The sequence below is a fragment of the Nuphar pumila genome, chromosome 16 (genome assembly GCF_984573655.1).
Source record: "Nuphar pumila chromosome 16, dmNupPumi1.hap1.1, whole genome shotgun sequence".
Lineage (NCBI taxonomy): Eukaryota > Viridiplantae > Streptophyta > Magnoliopsida > Nymphaeales > Nymphaeaceae > Nuphar > Nuphar pumila.
The window spans coordinates 40,030,683-40,052,191 of record NC_143264.1 but is presented as its reverse complement, the minus strand read 5'-3'; the positions used below and the strand labels follow the sequence as shown (position 1 = coordinate 40,052,191).

The 21,509-nt window shown below is 34.2% G+C and overlaps 1 protein-coding gene across 1 annotated transcript; it reads right to left on the bottom strand.

The window, feature by feature from the left end:
• Positions 1-6,214: 6,214 nt before the first annotated feature.
• LOC149813193 (uncharacterized) lies at positions 6,215-6,640 on the bottom strand. The gene has a single exon (XM_089991077.1). It carries the CDS (start codon positions 6,638-6,640, stop codon positions 6,215-6,217), a length of 426 nt encoding a protein of 141 aa, XP_089847203.1.
• Positions 6,641-21,509: the final 14,869 nt, after the last annotated feature.

The window sequence follows — 21,509 nt, the reverse complement described above, 5'->3', positions numbered from 1 at the left end:
CAAATCTTTCAAAATGAGTCAGAAACTCAGATTTTCAGTCAAAACAGGACTCTGTTCAGAGAGTCCTAGTTGGATCAGGACTCTGATCCTGATTTCAATTTTGAGATAAATCTTTCAGAAATCTTTCAATCTACCAAAACTATTACACTTTTATCAAAGAATTTCAAAATTCTGAGATTTTATCTCAGAGTCCTGATCGAATCAGGACTTTACCCCAGAGTCCTGATCGAAGTAGGACTCTATCCAAAATTGATTTTTATACTTCATTTTCACTGGTTTTCAAAAGCTTTTCCCAAATTTCATCATTTGCTTATCAGAAAACCAAAATTCTTAGAGTTCTGATCGAATCAAGACTCTTTCTTAGAGTCCTAATCAGATCAGGACTCTGAACCAAAACTTCAATTTCATTCTGTTTCTAACTGTTTTTCAAAATTCTCTCATTTGTTTTCTCAGAAAATCCAAAAATTTGAGAGTCCTAGTTCAATCAGGACTCTGTCTTCAGAGTCTCAGTTGAATCAGAACTCTGTTCTATTTCAATACTTGTTATTGTTTTCACTGCTTTCACAAGTTCTTTTGTCTGTTTTTCAGAAAATACCAAAAAAAAAATCTAGAGTTTCGGTCCAATCAGGACTCTGTCCCGGAGTCTTAGTCCAGTCAAGAGTCTCTTTTGAAGTCCGTTTTTATTTCATTTTCATTTATTTTCAAAATTTTGGTCATTTTATAGAGTCCAGTTAATCCAGGACTCTATTTCAGAGTTCTGATCGAGTTAGGAGTCTAACCCTGACTGTATTTTCTGACTTGTTTCACCATTTTCGATGAAATCTTTTTAAAAATTCCTTTATTTGGCTTTTAAAAACCAAAATCACAGAGTCCTAAAAATTCAGGACTCTAACCCGGAGTTCCAGTTTGCTTAAGACTCTACTTTCAAAACTTTGAATTTCAACTATTGATTTTAACCCCTTTTCAAAGCCATTTTCAGTATTTATTTCAAATTTTCAAAACTCTGATGTGGGGTCCACTCAGTTGGCTCTATATCCAGAGGAGTTCTGACCCAGTTAGAACTCTATGCCATTTCAAAACTTTTGATTTCAAGTTTACTTTTAAAAATCTTTTGAAAATTCTCTCAATTTCAAGCTTTAAAATCATTTTTGAAAATTCAAGTGGGGCCCACTCAAGGTGGCACCACATTTGTAAAAGTCAGGGTTAGACTAGAATTAGTCAATGTCCTACCTAGGTTAGATGTCTAGGTGAGTCAAAATCAATTTTAAAAATCCATTTTATTTAAGTTTTAAACCATTGGTTTTTAAAGGTTTTAAATTCAAGTTTTAAAAACCAAATGTGGGTCCATACTAGGTGGTGCCACATTTGGACTTTCTAGATTTTAATTAGGTGTTAATTAGGGATTAATTAGAGTCAATTTAGGTTAGAATTCTTCAAAAAAATCGTCCTCCCCATGTGGTTTATCAAAAACAATTAAAAAGAGTCCAAAAAAATCAAAACTCTTCCTAAACAAATAAAAAAAAAATCTATAAATAGGGGACCTAAAGGGGGTCAAAGAGGAGCCCTTTTTCTCTCAAATTTTTGTGGATTCTCACTCCTCTCCAGCACTTCCACCTTTCTCCATTGCATCTGCAGCCCCAAGGTGAGTTTATTTAATATTATTTTATTACTATTTTATTAGTTTTTTATGATTTTTCAATAGATTTCACCATGAAAACTCTTGTGTTCATGGATTTAACCATGAATTTCATCCAAGAACCCCAAAATCGACCCAAAAAGATGATCTAACTCAGTTTGAGGGTGATTTCAAAGATTCTAATCCATTAAAATCGATGAGAGGTACGTTTTTCATGTTCTTAACCGACGAAACGTGAGATTTGCCTGTTAAATGGGTTAAATCCGTGATTTCAAAGGTGAAAGCAAATTCCAGCCATGGATTCCCTGTATTTTATTTATTTCTTTACTTATTCATGTTTATTACACGTTCTCCAGCATAGAAATCAATTTTATTTTACTGTTTTAGTATTTTCTTTATTGTTTTCATTGATTAATGCATGCTTTATTAGGTTTTATCAAATTTCTGTGTGTTTTAAGTTTAGAACAGAAAAGAGCATGCTGTTTCGGATTGAAATATTCACTGTTAATTTTTGATTTTTTTATATGTGATACATGCATATGTAAATGAACTATGGTAAAAAAATCAGAGTTTTTGGGATTCAGAAACCCTGTCAGAAAAATCGGACATAAAATCGGGTTTTTAAAACTTTAAAATTGTTGTTAAAATCAAGAAGGTAACTTGCTGTGATGATATTTTTCTTATCCTATATCCGATTTGAAATCTGTAAACTGCCATGGATTCATATTGATTAGATCTATCTACTGTGAAATTTTGAGATTTTTTGATATCTGTTTAGTATTTTTCCTCTGACAGAAAGTTTGATTTTAAATTTAAAACTCGTTAGGGTTTACCAAAACCCTAATCAGACTTGTGTTATTTATATATCCCAAACCACATATCCGATTCATGATCTGTAAAAAGTGAGTATTATTATTTTTATGTTCACTGTTCACTGCTAAAATTTAATAAAGTTTTAATTATGTTTGCTATTTGTTTCAATATTTTCAATCTGAAGTAGCCATTTTAACCCCTGTTAAATTTGTTAGATTTTAGTTCAGATTGCCGGAAAGGTTTCTCCCTAACCGGAGATGCTTTTTCCAATCTGTAAATTGATAAATCTCTGTTTTGCTTCTTAGTAAATCTCTATAAAAATTCAGAAGTTTTCATGGAGTATTGACCCCTGATTCGGGTCTAACTCTGAAACTGGTTTATGACCTAGGTTAAAAATAGCTTATTTTAGGTTGTTAATGCAATTTTTGGATTAAAATAATGTCAAAAAATTAATTTTGAAATTCCAATCTGATTTTAGGGTTATAATAAGTGTCTGTGCCAATTTTTATGAAATTTAGAATTCATTTGATGTCTGAATTAATAAAATTGCAAAACAGGGTACCTGAAAGATCCAAAAACACTGCCAAAATCATAATTTTTGTGATATTTCTTGATTTTCCTGCATAAGTGTGTGTTTTTAGGGTTTTTTCATGTTTATAATCATATTAGGGTGTTTCATGTTTGATTTTGTGTTTATTTTAATCATAAATCCCAAGTTTTTACCAAAATCTATTTCAGAAAACCCTGATTTCAAGGCCATAGTCTTGCTATCAGGGGCATTTTGGTCATTTGACCTCAATTTCGAAATTCTAAACCCTAATTTCCATATTTTTAATTATGTCACATCATATTTAGTTCAATTTATTCTTATTTGAACTTCAAAAGTTACATTTTATAAAATATCTTTCTAAAAACCCTGATTTCAAGGCCATATTCTTGCTATCAGGGGTATTTTGGTCATTTTGACCACAATTTCGAAATTTTATATCTTATATTTCATATTTATTCAATCTTATTTCATATTTTATCAATTTTTATTTAAGGGAATCATGGAAAAGGCTTATATCTAGTAAAATCCAGTAATTTCTAGATATTACTGGATAAACCTAGAAAAGCCAACATATTTTCATTAACCAGTTTTTCTAATTTTGCAGGTACATTGAAGATTTTATTTTTCATGTATTTAAATTCAATAGTGATGTAAATTAAATTAAATTTGGAATAAGAATTTAAATTTCAGCTTAGACTAGGATTGCATTGCATATAGTTTAATTCTGCAAATATTAAATGTCTGATGAATGTATCATTCATGCACATTCTTTATAAATTCACTATGGTCTACACGAATGGCACGTGCACTAGCTCTTATGGAGTTGACAAACTTGGTGGAATTTGTATTTATGGCCATAGTCAGAATACGAATGATACCCAGATTTGTAATCTTCGTATTAGCCACATTCAGCCTACACTCTTAGGCTAACTTCAAAATGCACTGCATTTCTCAAAAATACAAAAAGATTTTCTCAATTCCTCAAAATCAAGTGTTTCAAATCCATATTCATTCAATTCATGCATTTACAAATTTTAATTTCAATTCAGAGAAATCAGTTTTCTCAAATTTTTCTAAGTCTTATTCAAAAATGGGTTTTCTCAAAATATGGATTTGCCAATGATATTTCAAGTATTTCCCAAGTTCCAAATTCAATTTTCTAAGTTATATTTTCAATTTCAAAGTTTGAATTCAAAGAAATCAAGTTTTCCAAAGCTATTTCACATTTCTCAAAATCGATTTTCATAAAATCCTTATATTTCTTCAGAAATCGATTTTCACTTTCTCAAATACAGTATCTCAATCATGATTCACGATTTTCAAAGAGTTTATTTTCCAAATATTTTCCAATCTTTGAAGCAAACATCATGTTTTCAAATATGCATTTTTAGAAATTCATAGCACATGCCTGATTCTTTGTGCATTTAGGAAATAGAACATGATTTAGACAATTTGAGCAAAGTTAAGCATACAATTGATCCTTGGTTCAATTACCTCTGGTAAAGGTGCCAGGAACGGTTGAACCTCGTACCGACAGGCGAGTCCCATTCTTCGGAATTATCCCGCATTTTAAAACGGAGGCGAGTTATTTTCAAAAACTTTTTCAAAGGTCAGTTTGACTCGCAAAAGTAAAAATTTTGCGATGATAACAGAACCCCAACAACCCAGCAAAGGGGCTGCAGCCGTGGTGGAAGAAGGAAGAAGGAAGAAGGAAGAAGGTGCAACCTCCACCCCTCCCAGCCAGCTGCCACCCAATGAAAACCCAAGGAGGTGGGGGTGTTGGAACATCAACCCCTTGTTGTCAGCAGCAAGGGTGCATTCCAGCCACCTACCCCGCTCCCCCCCCTCAGCTGGGGCTCTACACAACCATGAAGAGGCTGTGTGAGCCCAGCCACTACGGGGAAACCACAAGAAACCAAAAACAAAAAAGCAAATAGAAGTGGCGTGTGTGCACAAGAAGGGTGGAAATGCAAAAATGAAAATGTCGAATTTCTAATCCGCCCAACCCCTTGCATTTCATCAAATGCAAGAAGGGTCCTAGGCTTCATGGCATTGATCATGGCATGCATGCATTTTCTAAAAGAAAAGAAACTAAAATGCTAAAAACGGAAAGAAAATAAACTCACCTTGCTTTCGGAAAGGAGGAGGAGAACATGATTCTACCTTTGGCTTAGAGTGTAGAGAGGAGTCCTTCTTTGGTACCCAGCTCTACACAAAAGCCTCAAGGTAGTTTGATGGAGTCCACAGTTTGGGGGAGAGGGAGAGAGAAGAGAGGAGAGGAGAGAAGAGAGAGGGGCCAAATCGGCTGGAGTTTCTCTCTCCTTCCCCTTTCCAAAGCCTTATAAAGCTTATGGTTGTAATGGATGGCTGAGATTAAGAGGGAGAAGATGGACGATCCAGCTTGAACATGCCCCCCCTTTTCCCCTCATTTGTTTAACTTTGACCCCCCCCCTCCTTGTTCCTTCTTAAATTCAGGCTGTTTTTAAGGCTTTTTGACTTTTCATGTTTTTTTTTTAATCTTTTCAAAGTAGAATGGGCTGCACCCTAGAGTGTGCCCATGCCCTAGAGAGACGTTGGCTGTGTACCAACCTTTCCAAAAATTTAAATAACCTCTTTTTAACTTGTTAAATTTTCGTTTTGTCTCTTTTCAAAAAACCTCTTCTTTTCGCTCTCGTTTTTTTTGAAGTTATGCTTTGATCTTTGAAAGTATCCTTCCTAATTTTTGATAAAACCTAAAAATTTTCATAAACCACATTCAAAGTACAATTTTGTAATAAAATGGGTTTAAGCCTTTTTAAAAAAAAAAAATTTGATGGTTCGATTCAAAAGAATATATATATATATATATATATATATATGTGGATATGTACGCATACATACACCTATATATACACGCATACATAGGCTTATACATACACTTTGAAATTCTACCATAAATTGAATAATTTTCTCAAAAAATTTCAGGGTCTTACACCCTACCCTCCTTAAAAAGGATTTCGTCCATGAAATTATAAACATCAGTCAACAAAGAGATCAGGGTATTTCTCCCTCATGCTCACTTCAGGCTCCCATGTGCATTCCTCGATGCCATGGTGTTGCCAACACACTTTAACCATCAGAATGGTTTTGTTATGCAAAACTTGATCTCGACGATCAATGATCTAGATAAGCTTCTTCACTATCATCAAATCTTTTTGTACTTTTATGTCTTCGTATCAGATGATGTGTGATGGATCAAGAATATAATTCTTAAGCATTGACACATGAAAAACATTATGAATCTGGGCATATTGCTGAGGTAGCTCAACTCGATAAGCTGCTTCTCCAATTCTCTCAAGAATCTTGAATGGTCCAACATATCTATGACTCAATTTTCCTTTCTTTCTAAAATGAAAGACACTCTTCGTCAGTGATATCTTCATGGAAACCATGTTGCTAACATCAAAATGGAGCTCTCGCCGTCTCTTAGCGGCGTAACTCTTCTGTCTATCTTGAGCTGCCTTCAAACACTCTCGAATCTTCTGCACTTGCTGAGTGTAGTGCTGAAGAACAATCAACGATTCACTGAATCTATCGCTGATATCATCCCAATATGATGGTGATCGGCAAGGTCTCCCGTATAAGGCTTCGTACAGAGCCATCCCGATACTCGTGTGATAACTGTTGTTGTAGGCAAATTCAACTAAACACAAGTGTGAATACCACTCACCTTGCAAGTCGAGCATATAAGCTCGCAACATATCTTCTAACGTCTGAATCGTTCTTTCTGACTGTCCATCAGTCTGAGGGTGAAAGGCAGTACTGAACTTCAACTTTGTTCCCAAAGCTGACTGTAACTGTCCCCACAATCGCGACATGAATCTGAGATCACGATCTAAAATAATAGACATCGGCACACCGTGTAACCGTACGATCTCTCAGATATACAAGTCGGATAAACTTTCAAGTGACTGACTGATCCGGATAGGTAAGAAATGGGCAGACTTGGTGAGTCTGTCCACAATTACCCAAATTACATCGTGTTTCCGTCTGGTTCACGGTAAACTTATCACGAAATCCATAGTAACATCTTCCCATTTCTATTGAAGAATCTCGATCCTCTGCATGGAACCTCCAGGACGTTGGTGCTCGATCGTGATTTGCTGACAAGTCAAACACCTCGATACGTATGCTGCTACTTCTCACTTCATACTGTTCTACCAATACTTTTGCTATAGATCCTTGATCATCCTAGTACCACCAAGATGAATTATATACTTCGATAGATATGCCTCATCAAGAATCTCTCTCTTTAACTCAGGGTCATCTGGCACCCAAAGTCGATGCTTCATACGAATACTACCATCATTATCAACACAAAAAACTGAGCCCTCTTCACGAGCTCAATCTATGAACTTCTCATAACGTACATCTTGTTTTTGTGCCTTGATAATCTTAGGCAAAACTCTGATCGAATGGTCAAACCAGACAATCTGTTAGTTCCACCCTTGATCAAAAACGACTTCCAAGCCACAAAATCTTCAATCAACTTCTGGCTTCACATAAGACTAGCCAGAACACTGCTCAATTTGTGACTTGTTACGACAATGAAGCCGTACACGATACTTTAAGTACAAGGTTTTGATGATGAACAAGTGAATCAACTGCATTTCAGCTAAGGCAATGAAGAAAGATGACAAGAATTGAAGAATTTGATGAAGAATCTATGAAGACTAGTGTGTAAATGTAAAATTCATTAAATGTCTTAGATTCTTGTAAGAGCCTTACTTAGAGTGCATATTTTGATTGCATTTCACCTAAAAAGTCTTTAGAAAAGCTTTTCTAAAAGAACCCTTCATGAAAATCATTTTAAAAACTCTTTACTTAATTTTTCATGTTTATTAGTCGACCAATAGACTCACCAGTCGACCAACTTTCTCACGCCAAACTTTTTAAGCAAAACGTCATTTTTGTCAAATTAATCAACTGAAGGTTTTATCAGTCGACCGGACAGAACATGTGTTTTCAGAAAATTTAGCAGCAGTCGATTAAAGGTTTTATCAGTCGACCGGACAAAATGTGTGTTTTTAGAAAAATTTAGCAGCAGTCGACTGAAAGGTTTTTCAGTTTATTGATGATATTATCAGTCGACTAACTTTTTCTTTAGTCGAATAAGTTTCAAAACTTCAGATTTTCAAACGACTATGATAAACATATTAGTCGACCGAAGATAATTGTCAGTTTGCTAATATTTGATTTCAGTCGACTAACTACTATTTCAGTCGACTAATTTTGCCATTTTTCCTGAAACTTTTAAAAGGCATGTCTTTTCATTTTTCAAACGTTTTGATCATTAAAAATGGACTGTTTTGACACCCTTTCATACCCTCAACGTATAAAATCTTTTAACTATAAACATGAGTGCATTCCACACTCAAAATCAATCAAATCCAATCGAATTACATTGAATTATTCTTTGCTTTTCACTCATATTCATTTTCTCACTCACTTGATATTTTCACTCCAGTTTTTCACTCAAATTCCTTTGAGAGATAGTGAATTCGTGAGTTAAGTATTTCAATAACCTCAAAAGCTAATTGCATTCCATTTGCATTCATAAGAAGGGCTCGTAGGTTAATTGTAAGTTACTTATTTCATATTTTTCTGTAAAAGGAAAGGACTCCTTGGTTTAAAGGAGTTGTTTGCTTTCAGTAGGTTTGTTACTGAAAGTGGGACCTGATTTGGTCTGTATGATCTTGTAGTTACACAAGGTCGATAGTGAAAATCTCAAGCGGGTTTTGCTTGGGGACTGGATGTAGGTCTGAAAGACCAAACCAGGATAAATTCTTGTGTTTTTTGTGTGATTGCTTTGCGAATCTCAAAATCCGTCATAATTCCAAAGACAATATTTAAAAGCACTATTCACCCCCCTCTAATGCTCGTTGCCTCGATCCTACTGCACTTTCATTTGGTATTATAGCAGGTTAGCTATATTTTGATCTTACCATCATCTAGCATGACAACAACATCATCTCAGAACAAAGAAAGATGCTCCTTTGTTCGTCCTCCTCTCTTCGACGGAACAAACAATGACTATTAGAAAGTAAGAATGACGATATTCCTATAATCCATGGATCTCAAAATTTGGAGAGTTGTTTTAAAAAAGTACCAAACACCATCAATTGATTTCGGCCAATGGACCGATGAAGAAAAAAAGACTGCTTCACTCAATGCCAAAGCCATGAATGTGCTGTATTGTGCCGTTGACAAGGTAGAGTTCAATCGCATCTCTCAATGCTCTACAACAAATGAAATCTAGCATACTCTTCTTGTTACTCATGAAGGTACGTCAAAGGTAAATGAATTTAAGATTGCTTCTTTGGTTCATAAATTCGAATTATTTAAAATAAAGCAAAATGAGTCTATATCGGACATGGTAAAAAGAATGACCGATATTACTAATACTCTCAAATCCCTTGGGAAAGAATATTCGCAAGTGGATTTAGTTAGAAAAGTCCTGAAGTGTTTAACTCCTGAATGGGAGAGAAAGACCACAGCTATAAAGGAAGCCAATGATTTAAATAACCTTTCTCTTGAAGGCTTAGTTGATAATTTGATGGCATATGAAGTTTAACTTAAAGATAGACAAGAAGAAGAACCCAAGAAGAAATCTCTTGCTTTCAAGGCCACCTTTGACTTTGAAGATTCAAAAGAAGATGAAGATATTGTCCTCATCACAAGGCAATTCAAAAAATTCATCAAAAAGGAAAGATTTCAAAGAAAGGTAAAGAAAACGGATTCTTCCAATCCTAATGAAGTCAAGTGCTTTAACTGCAAAAAAGCTGGACACATCAAGAAAGATTGTCCTCTTCTCAAAATCAAGCCTAAGAACCAATTCAAGAAGAAAAAGGCATTTCAACCAAGTTGGGATGATAGTGACTCCTCTTCTGATGAAGAATCTAATGAAGAAGTTGCCAACATGTGCTTTGTAGCACAAGAAGACTCGGTAAGTCAATTTGAGTATAATGATTTATTAGAAGCATTCAATGATTTATATACTAAATTTAAGAGTCTAAGTTCTAAAAATAAAGAGTTAAAAACTGAAAATTCAACTCTTGACTCTCAAAACAAAGTGTTACTTCAAGAGATAGAAGATCTTAAGAAGGAAAACTCTTGTCAAGCATTTGAGATAAAAGAAATTGGAATTAGAACCAATCTCTTACAAGAAGATATAACAAGTCTAAAAGAAAAATCAAATATCTTCTTTCTATAGTGACCAAGTTCACTAATGGCCAAGAGAATCTAGAAAGACTTCTTGGTTCTCAAAGATGCTCGGTTAACAAAACCGGATTGGGATATAGTTTCTTTGATACTCAAAATAGACCAAACTATGTGGTGAAGAATCAAAGACAAAATTCTCAAAGAACTCTATTTTCTAGTTATAATAGAAATGCATCTAATCATGGTACTTATAAAACTTATAAGCCTAGACATGATTACTCTAGAAATGCTAAATCTTTTTATAGAAAGAATATTTATTCTCAAAGGAAACCAAAATCCAAATGAATATGGGTTCCTAAGACTAACTCTCATGGACCCAAAAATAGAAAAGAGTCAAATGCTTTGTCTTCTAATTTTGTTGTAGGTACACAAAATAAGGAGCAAATGGATCTTGGACAGCGGTTGTTCCAAACATATGACTGGAAGTCCGGAGTTATTTTCCACCCTCCAAAGTAAGGATGGAGGAACCGTCACCTTTGGTGACAATAACAAGGGAAAAGTAATCGGTATTGGTAACATTGGTAATCCAAAATTTCCCTTGATAGAAAATATTCTTTTAGTAGATGGTTTAATGCATAATTTGTTATCCATTAGTCAATTATGTGATAAAGGTTTTCATGTTTCATTTGAACATGATTTATGCTTAATTTCTGATTTTCAATTTAAAAAGATCATTTTTAAAGGTAAAAGAAGAAATAATGTATATGAACTTTATCTAGATGAGTTACCCACTTTTAATGAAAAATGCCTTATTGTTTCAAATGAAATTCAATGGTTATGGCACAAGAGACTTGGACATGTTAACTTTAAATTAATTTCTAAGTTATCCAAGAATGATCTTGTAAGAGGCCTAACTAGAATACCATATAAGAAGGACCACTTATGTGATGCTTGCCAAATGGGTAAACAAATCAAGAGTTCTTTTAAAGCAAAAGATATAGTTTCAACAAAACGTTCTCTTGAACTTTTACATTTAGATCTATTTGGACCATCTAGAATTCAAAGTTAGAATAGTAGCAAGTATGCTTTTGTTATAGTAGATGATTATTCTCGATTTACATGGGTGATTTTTTTAAAAAGAAAAAATGATGCTTTTTCTGAATTTTCTAAACTTTGTAGAAGAATTACAAATGAAAAATCTACATCTATTATTACAATTCGTAGTGATTATGGTGGTGATTTTGAAAATGAATATTTTCTAAAGTTTTGTGATTTACATGGTATATCTCACAACTTTGCTTTTTCTAGAGCAGTTCCACAAAATGGAGTTGTTGAAAGAAAGAATAAAACTTTGCAAGAATGTGCTAGAACCATGCTTCAAGATAAAAATTTACCAAAATACTTTTGGGCTGAAGCAGTAAATACATCATGTTATGTTCTAAACCGTGTTCTTATTCGACCAATCTTACATAAAACAAGTTTTGAACTGTATTATGATCATATACCAAAGATCTCATATTTCAAAATTTTTGGTAGTAAATGCTTCTTGTTAAATACCAAAGATAATCTTGATAAGTTTGATTCAAAATCAGACGAAGCAATATTTCTTGGATATTCTTCTAGAAGCAAAGCTTATCGTATTTTTAATAAAAGAACATTTTACATTGAATAATCTTTACATGTTGCATTTGATGAGAATTGTGAGCAGGTTATAACTCTAAGCGAAGGAGAAGAAGTCATACTTCAAGAAGAACCTTTGATAGAGAGCACTTCTCAAGAAAATGTTCCTCTTCCACCGGGTTGGAAAGAAGTTCCTAATCATCCACATGAGCAAATTATTGGAGAAATAAAAAGTGGTGTCCAAACTAGAAGGCAATTGCAATATATTACAAATATTGCTTTCATATCTAAAATAGAACCAAAGAATATCAATTAGGCTTGTGATGATAAATTTTGGCTTTTGGCCATGTCTGAAGAACTTAACCAATTTACTAGGAATGATGTATGAGATCTAGTTGATAGACCAAAGGATCATCCGGTAATTGGAACAAGATGGGTCTTCCGAAATAAGCTGAATGAAAATGGCGAAGTCATTCGAAACAAAACAAGACTAGTAGCACAAGGCTATAATCAAGAAGGCATAGATTTTGATGAAACCTATGCACCAATGGCTCGATGGGAGTCAATTCGAATGATGCTTGCTTTTGCTAGTTACATAAATTTTAAGTTATATCAAATTGATGTTAAGATTTCATTCTTAAATGGACACATCAATGAAGAAGTTTATGTAGAGAAACCTCCAGGATTTGAAAATGAGAAATATCTAGAAAAAGTCTACAAATTAAAAAGAGCTTTGTACGGACTCAAACAAGCACTAAGAGCATGGTATGAAAGACTACGAAATTTTCTAGAACAATCTGGTTTTTCCATTGGTCGGGTAGACTCCACTTTATTTATTAAAAATCTTAATTCAGATATTCTTATTGTGCAAATTTATGTTGATGACATAATATTTGGTTCTACTAATGATTCTCTTTGTAAAGAATTTGCTAAAGCTATGTAGGAAGAGTTTGAAATGAGCTTAATGGGCGAATTAAACTACTTTCTTGGACTTCAAATAAAGCAAACTGAAGAAGGAATCTTCATCAACGAGGCTAAGTATACAAAAGAACTTATTAAGAGATTTGAGATGGACTCATCGAAATCAAGAAGAAATCTTATGAACATAACTACTTCTCTTGACAAAGATGAAAATGGTAAAAATGTAGATACTAAGCTCTATAGAGGTATGATCGAATCTCTATTATACTTAACTGCTAGTCGACCTAATATAATGTTTAGTGTTTGTATGTGTGCTAGATTTTAAGCTAATCCGAAAGAATTTCACTTAACTGCAGTAAAACAAATTCTTCGATACTTGAAAGATACTTCAGATTTTGGTTTGTTTTACCCAAAATCATCCTCCTTCGATTTAGTTTCATATAGTGTTGCAAATTTTGCAGGAAGCAAATCTGATCGCAAGAGTACTAGCAGAACTTGTCATTTCTTAGGACATTCCTTAGTCTCTTGGTTTAGTAAAAAGCAAAATTCAGTGTCACTCTCAATAACTGAAGCATAATATATAGCGGCTAGTTTAGCGTGTTCACAAGTAATATGGATGAAACAAACCTTAAAAGATTTTGGTTTGAATTACTCCACAACAATTATTTATTGTGATAACACTAGTGCTATAAATCTTTCGAAAAATCCTGTTCAGCACTCAAGAACTAAGCATATTGAAGTTAGACATCATTTCTTACGAGATCATGTTTTAAAAGGACATATTTCATTAAATTTTATACCCACTAATGAACAACATGCCAATATCTTCACTAAACTACTTAAAAATGAAGATTTTATGAGAATTAGGAGAGAACTAGGCATTTGCTCATTCTCAGATTTAAAAATTTGCTTTTAAAAAATGCTTTGTTTTGAAAATCTCAAAATCGCACATTTTTAGTCGACAGATAAAATTCTAGTCGAATGATGATTTTTTTAAAATTTTAACTGAAGGGACCCGATATCCCTTGGATTTTTTTTAAAGGGGCAATCATTTTTATGCCCGTGTTTTTTTTTAAGTTTTTTTTAAGGGACCCGATACCCCTTCATTTTTTTTGTTTAAAAATCACACCGTTTCGTTTTTAACGCCCATGTGTTTTCCCCTTTTCATAAACAAAACCCTCTCTCTCTCCTCTGTCTCTTCCAAAAACCCTAGGAGTGTCGGATGAACTCCCTCTCGCAGGAATCCTCTTGCCGTGACAGGAGACGACACTTGCGACGCTTGCAACAACATCTTCTCACCTGCCGTCATCCACCGCGTCACCTCCTGTTCGCCAAACCCTTTATCGCCTCTTCCCTCTTGCCTAAAATCCATGGAAACTCGACATCCCTTTTCGGTGGACTACTCATGCCGATTGATTTGGCCACTAACAGAGATCATGATCGGTGAAGGCCTATTGTCCATCAAATCCTCTCCAGCGTATCAACGGAGCATTGTCCGCATCGCACGAAGGCTTCTCCAATTTTTCTTCGGCAGATGGCTAACGTCCTCCACAAACCCTAGGAGATTTTAATCTCTTGCCAAAACCTCCTTGCTGCGACAAAAGTGATTCTGCAGCATTGGCTATCCTCTACAATGCCGGAAGACATTTTCCTCCCACCGGACGTCATTGGAAAGCCGACATCAACATCGATTCTCTTTGACATGTGAATCTGTTTCATTCTTAACAACCATGCCTCGTCAAAAAACAACATCCACACAAGGTTCTCTTCCATCTACACCACAATCACGTCATGGATTTTCTCTTAGACTACTCAGAAATCCACTTTTACATGATACCTTTGGATCAATTTCTGCACTTCCTATTTTACCAGGTCGAAATGTTTTGTTTTATCTCTTTTCTCGCTACAAAATCAGAGAATTATTCACAGGCATTTCACACCTTTTTGACGCTGGTGCAGACCCCCTTTATTATCCTTTATTGATCCATTTGTTTTATACTAATTTAAAAATTGATCATGAAACTGGATTTATTTCCTCTCTTGTTCGTGATGTTGAAATTGAGTTTGATTCTAAACTTCTTGGACAAATCCTAGATATTCCACCTTAAGAAACTCTTTTCAATACTATTGAACTTAATGATGAAAGAATTTTTGAACAAATTCTTCTTTCTGGTGCACCTCATTGTCCTCCCTTCAAGAATACCAATCTTCAAACTCGCGCTCGCATTGCTGGACGAATTCTTGCCCACAATGTTCTACCTAAAATTCGATCTTTTGATTACTATTCCACAAATCTCTCTATGGCTCTTTATGTTTTGTTTGGAAATATTTTGGTAAATTGGGCTGTGATTATCGCAAAATTTTTCCTCTTGTAATATTCTCTCTCTTCCTTCTCTTTTCCTTTCTAACCCCTATTTCCTCCCTTTTGAAAGGAGAAAATAAAGACAGAAAATAAAGAGAGAAGAGAAAAGAAAAGAAGAGAAAAGAAAAGAAGAGAAAGATGAATTCTTTTGCGAGGTCTCACTTGACCTTAATTTTTGAAAATGAAAAATAACTCGCCACCGTTTTTGAAATATTTGCGGGAAAACTGGGAGACGGGATCCACTCGTCGGTACGAGGTTCGACCGTTCCTGGCACCTTTACCAGGGGTAATCGAACCAAGGGTCGAATTCATGCCTTTTGCTTTGCTAAGAAATTATCTAAGAATTTATCCTAAGTCTAAATGCACAAAGAATCATGCTTGTGCGAATGCGAAGATGTATGCTCTTTTTGAAAATGATTTGAAATTTTCCAAGCGTTTCTGAGATGAATCTGATGATAGAGTGAAGAAAATGATTTCTAACTTTAGAACTTAAGATTTAAAGTTCTAAGTTTTTAGAATAATCAGTGTTTGAGAACCAATCTTGACTTTGAAAGGAATGTTTCTTCTGAAGTTGAGATAAAAGGAAAAGAAAGGAAATTTCAAAGTCATAAATGGACTTTGAATCAGAATAGAGATGAAATGGAATTGAATTCTAACTTTGAAGTTTTGAAATCACAATGAAATGTGGGAAATCTAAATAGGATTGATTTGAAAGTTGAAATTTAAGATGGGATTTGAATCTAAAGTCTGGATTCTAAATAGAGTTGAAATTCAAGAGGAGATTGAATTCTTGGTTTTAGAATCCTAAATGGGAATGTGATTTGAATTTTGAGATGAAATGGAATTGGTTTTAAGAATTGGAATTGGGAATAGAAGTTGATTTGAAATCTAGAATTCAAGATGGAATTTGAATCCAAAGTTTGGATTCTAAAATAGAGTTGAGATTTAAAATCGAATTCTGGATTTAGAATCTGAAGTGGGAGTTGAATCTGAAATTTGAGATGAAAATGAAATTGGATTTAAGAATTGGAATCAAGATGGAATTTGAATCTGAAATTTTGAATGGAATTGGATTCAAGATTTGGAATCCAAGATGAAATTGGGATCTGAAGTCTGAGATCCAAAGTAAAGTTGGGTTCTGGATCCTAAATGGAATTCGGATCTGCAATTTGAGATCCGAGATGAAGTTGGATTATGGATCCTAAAATGGAATTGGATATGAAGTTTGGAGATCCAAAGTAGAATTGGGTTCTGGATCCTAAAGGGGAATTGGATCTGAAGTTTGAGATCCAATATGAATGTTGAATCCTGGATCCTAAAATGGATTTGGATTTGTTAAATTCAAAAGATGAATCAAGAACTTCCAAGTTTGAATTGAACTTAGAAAATAAAATTTAGAATTTGAATCTTGAATATACAAATGAATTTCAAAGTCAAATTGGACTTGAATTTGAAGCTTGAATTTAGAATTTAGAAGATGAAAAGAATCTCAAAGTTAAATTGAACTTTGAATTAGAGTTTTAGATATAAATTGAATTTGGAATTTCAAAGTCAAATTGAACTTTGAAATCTGTTTTGAATTGGAATTTTTTAAATATAAAATGAATTTTAAATCTCAAAGTTAAATTGGACTTTAAGATTAAAAAAATGAAATAGAATTGAAAATGAAAAGATGAATTGGTTTATACAAGAATTGAAGATTGATTGAAGAAGATATTTACATCACTTAGAGTTTTGAAAAAGAAAATTTGAAAACATGATGTAATTCTACCCTAAATGATGAAATGAATTAAATAATTTTGAAATTGGATTTTGAAAAGCTATTCTATTCTTTAAATGAATTAAGAATGAGGTTGAAGATATAATATATCCCTGACTATGGTCATTGAATATATTATATAATAACCATATTTAAATTCAAGTGAAGAATAAAACACATTTTTTTTGTGCTTTTATAGAATTTAAAATGAAATTAAATCTCAATATACCCTGACTATGGCCATTGGTATATATATTGAGTTAATTTTAGATTAAATTCTGATAAAAGAGGAGAATATTTAAAGAAAATATGATGATTTCTGGAAAAGGGTCCAATGTGGATCCAATGTTATTTTATAAAAGATAAAAATACTAAGTCTTGTTTACATCCTAACTATGGCCATTGATGTAAATCATGAACTTAGGATTAATTACCTCTTACGAAATGGTGCACGTGCCATTCATGTTGCCATTTATGAGAATTATAGAAATAAAGACAAAAGATGCATGAAAACAAGCAAGTTATGATATTTACAATTTTCATTCATTCTATCTAAAACAGGGAATGTAAATTATCATTATGATCTGATTATTGCAACTTGAATTGAGTTTGAAATTGTAGTCTTTAAAGCTAAATGACATTTCCTGCAAGAATTGAGTTAGCTGCAAAACAAAATAATCTAACATAAAGAGAAAGGTTAGGTCTTGAACTGAAACTAAATGAATTTGTTAAGAAGGGACACATATGGATACATATGAGGACCAAAATTAACGATCTATAGGATATGTCAGTGGTGCATATCTATATTCATAAAAACATAGAAATATATATATATATATATATATATATATATATATATGTATGTATATATATGTTGTATATATATACATTATGTACAAGGCCTCACTGGTACAAAATCATGTTATGGGGTTATTTACCTTAGTTTTAGTTTTTCAATCATTTCCAACTGAAATTTTAGGCTACAAACCTATGTCTTCTCACTAGCATTTAAAAGTGAATTAAGGAGGAAACTTGATTTCATTTGGTGCAAAATATTTGTAATCTTTTGAACCCTGATTTAACTCACAGAAACTCTGGAAGGATTCAGCCTTCTCGCTGTAGGACCTAAAGTTTTGCTTTTCTTAGAGTCTTTATGAAACAGTTAGCATATAGGGGGTCTACTATATAGGAAGAAACAAATTCCAAGCACCAGATGAGTTAAAGTAAAACCAGCCCTGCAACGATAAAAGTGTTTATGTCAAATGGGGAGCAACAGAGAAATTTGGGAATTTTATACCAAAACTAAAGATATTGAGTGAATAAAACCTTGCAGATCTACATAATCGGATAGAAGCATACCTTGATAACAATGATGACAATCACGACTCTCATGTTTGAAGGGGTAATATCTCTCTTTCTCTCCCCCCTGCTATACACCTGACTCTTGGTGGTGTTGTTAAATTAGACTAGCAACGGGCTTGACAACCTGATTGAAATCCTTTAACAGAAATGAGGCTGAGATATAATAATATCTCAACCTGACTCAGTTATGGTCCTTTAGCTTTTTACCGAGGTTGAGATATTAATATCTCAAACTGGCCCAATTATGGTCCTTTAGCTTTTTACCGAGGTTGAGATATTAATATCTCAAACTGGTCTGAATGTATAATAAGAGGTGGGTGGGCAAGAAGATATAACAGTAAAGTATGAAGTAGTTATTAACAAATATAACAAATGTTTGAAGATGCTAGCATATCGAGAGTTTGTGGATAAAATGAAAGAACGGAGTCATAATTTATTTTGGAAAAATATCAGTCATTTCAATCTTATCAACAAATATAACAGTAAGATAACAAGGCAAGAAATGAGACCTTTTATCAGCATAGAATAAATTAAGTGAAAAACCTCAAGTCATATAAGCAAAATATGCTCAACCATTAGCACAGATACCTTCACCGGCTCATGCAGGCATGCTGTTCCATTCTTTTGGTATAGTGATCCTTCACGACATAAGACAAGACGCAGTCGAGAGAAATATAAAGAGGACCAGCCAGTGATTCATGGAAGGCAGTAGCTTTGTCCCAAACATTGGTTGATGCTCCCAACACATTTTATTGCTTTAGAGAGAATTTCACCATCAGAAATACCCACCAGAAAATTTAACCCATGACAGGTGCAACAGATGTAGTTGTCGTGTTGGTGCTGCAGAAATACACTAATGAGTGCAGTGATGAAACGAGGAATTAACGACTTAGCATTAGTAGTTCATTTGCGAACAGGTGGCGTCCAGCACCACGAAATTTAAATAGAATACCTGCAAGACAGACATACATCGCGAAGTCATTTAGCTTAGATTAATTAGCACAAGGCAAATTTAGAGAATGGCTATGAGAGGCGATCTCATGGAAAACCATGTTTTTCTCTTCATCAGTAGCCGTTCTCAGTTTCCATTGAACGAATCAACTCCCATACTGATCTGCATTACATTCAACTACATGATTTGCAGTTTCTGAAGGTCCAAAACATTTGGTCTCGTTACTCTTGAACTCTTCCAATAATGAGGAGACAAAATCACCCTCCATGTTCCCATCATTTTCATAATACTAAGATCCCATAGGCCCATTTGAGCCCCTCATCGAAGAAAGAATATGTGGATTTCTATCAATCTGCCTGTTAGGACTTGCAGGGTTTAATGAACCAGATAGTGGATTTCCAGAACAAGGCAGGCCACGACCAAAAAGCAGGACTTTCATGATACCCATCATTCAAGTTTCTAGCCTTCCCGAATGAAGTCATACCATACTGTGATTTAGTAGCCTGAGTTGTATATTCAATAGCACTTTGTAGGTATTGCAGATGTTAACAACATAGATGTACAAAGATGACATAATACTAATCAAGAGTTCATAGAATGAAGAAGGCGTGAGGTGAATGCCTCCTATGGATCATACTGCTACTTCCTCTTTAAGAACCTGACAAGCTCACAGACACTCATCTTGAAGAGGTCGATGATCAGAAGATGCATGTTTTCCATCCCTTCTTATGCTGTGACCAACACCTCTGTTCATCCTCATTCAATCAGAGGGTTGTAGGCAACATAACTATACCGAGAACAATCAACAGGGTTCATTTACAAATGTAAGAATACCCAGATGATGAATACACCCATTAACATAAGCGAGATGACAAGGACATATAACATTGAGAACGCCAACCTCACTATTATTTTCACAGCATTTTTAAAACAAGACTTTCTAACCCATCAGATATGCGAAAGTACAAGGTGGCATGAAACGATTGGAAGTAAACACAACTAGAACAACACATATCACATACCTGAATCTGTTTCCACGACAGACCTGTCCATCAGCATGCTAAGTGGTGAAAAAGAAAAAAAAGAAGAAAGGACACACAATGCATTAATTTAAAGCGAAATTCCAGGGAAAGAAACTAGTCATTCTTAGTTTCCTTATCGGGGATTATATCTATCAGTGGAACAAATGCAGATTCAATCAAAGACTCCCTGTGTAACCTTTCTGCTCCAAAGTTTTAACTCTGTGTAATTTTTGACTTGCTGGGAAACATTTGTGGTGAGGTGCTAATGCTATGGGGATGGACCCCAATGCTGAATTGGGAGGTGATGACACAAAACATGACAGAATTGTTAACTGAAATTTACAGAGAAATTGGACTAATCTAACATAGGTGAACACGATGTTTAAGGAGCAAAGCAACAATATGATGATTAAATGTGTTCATGTAATGCAATATGCAATCAAAACAGGATCAAAAGTCAGGCACAAACAGAAGAACAAAATAAAAGGCCATGATGAAAACATGATTCAGATCAAAGTTACAATGCACAGTACGATGGTAAACCGAATGAGTATACAGATGCTGATGATATGGGTATCATGCAGTTCGAAATGCCAAGATGTAAAATAAGGATTTAGAGGGAAAACCGAGGTGTAAACAGGCAGTCGATAATCGATGAGAAACTCAAAATGAAAGGATTGTAGCAAAACAGGGTTAAAATGAAAATGCCATAAGATGGGAACATGGGAAAGAAAAGCGAAACAAAAAAAAGAAAAAAGAAAAAGAAAACAACAGAAACGTTATAACAAACAGCGCAGATATGTAAAAGGCGATCTAAAGAAAGAGACAATGCCAGAGATTAGGGAAAATGCGTTTTTGCCTTAAAAGAAAGAAGATGTCGGAATCTGATGATTCCTGTTGATACTGCACTAGATGGGTCGATCCTGCTATATGCAGGTCGACCCAATCCTTTTATGCATCTTGGTAAAATGAGATGGGAGGATAAAAATGATAAAAGTAAAATTTCTATAGAAGGTTAAAACCAAAAACAGAAAGAAACTCAGAAGGAGAACTTCAAAAGGAATAATACAAAATCGGAACAGCAGTGAGCAATGTAAAGAGCGGGAAAGGAAAGGGGCTACCTATCGTGATTTGATGAAAATTTGATTGCAGATGGTTGGATTTGGTATTTCAATATCCTCTGCTATCGCAGTCTATACTCTGGTTAGGAGAAAGAGGCGCTTCTGCAATGGCTGATCGACTTCCCGTTGTTGGAGGTTCCTGATTTGCAGAGACTCCTAGTCGCTGGGATAATCGATCAACTTCTTTCGGC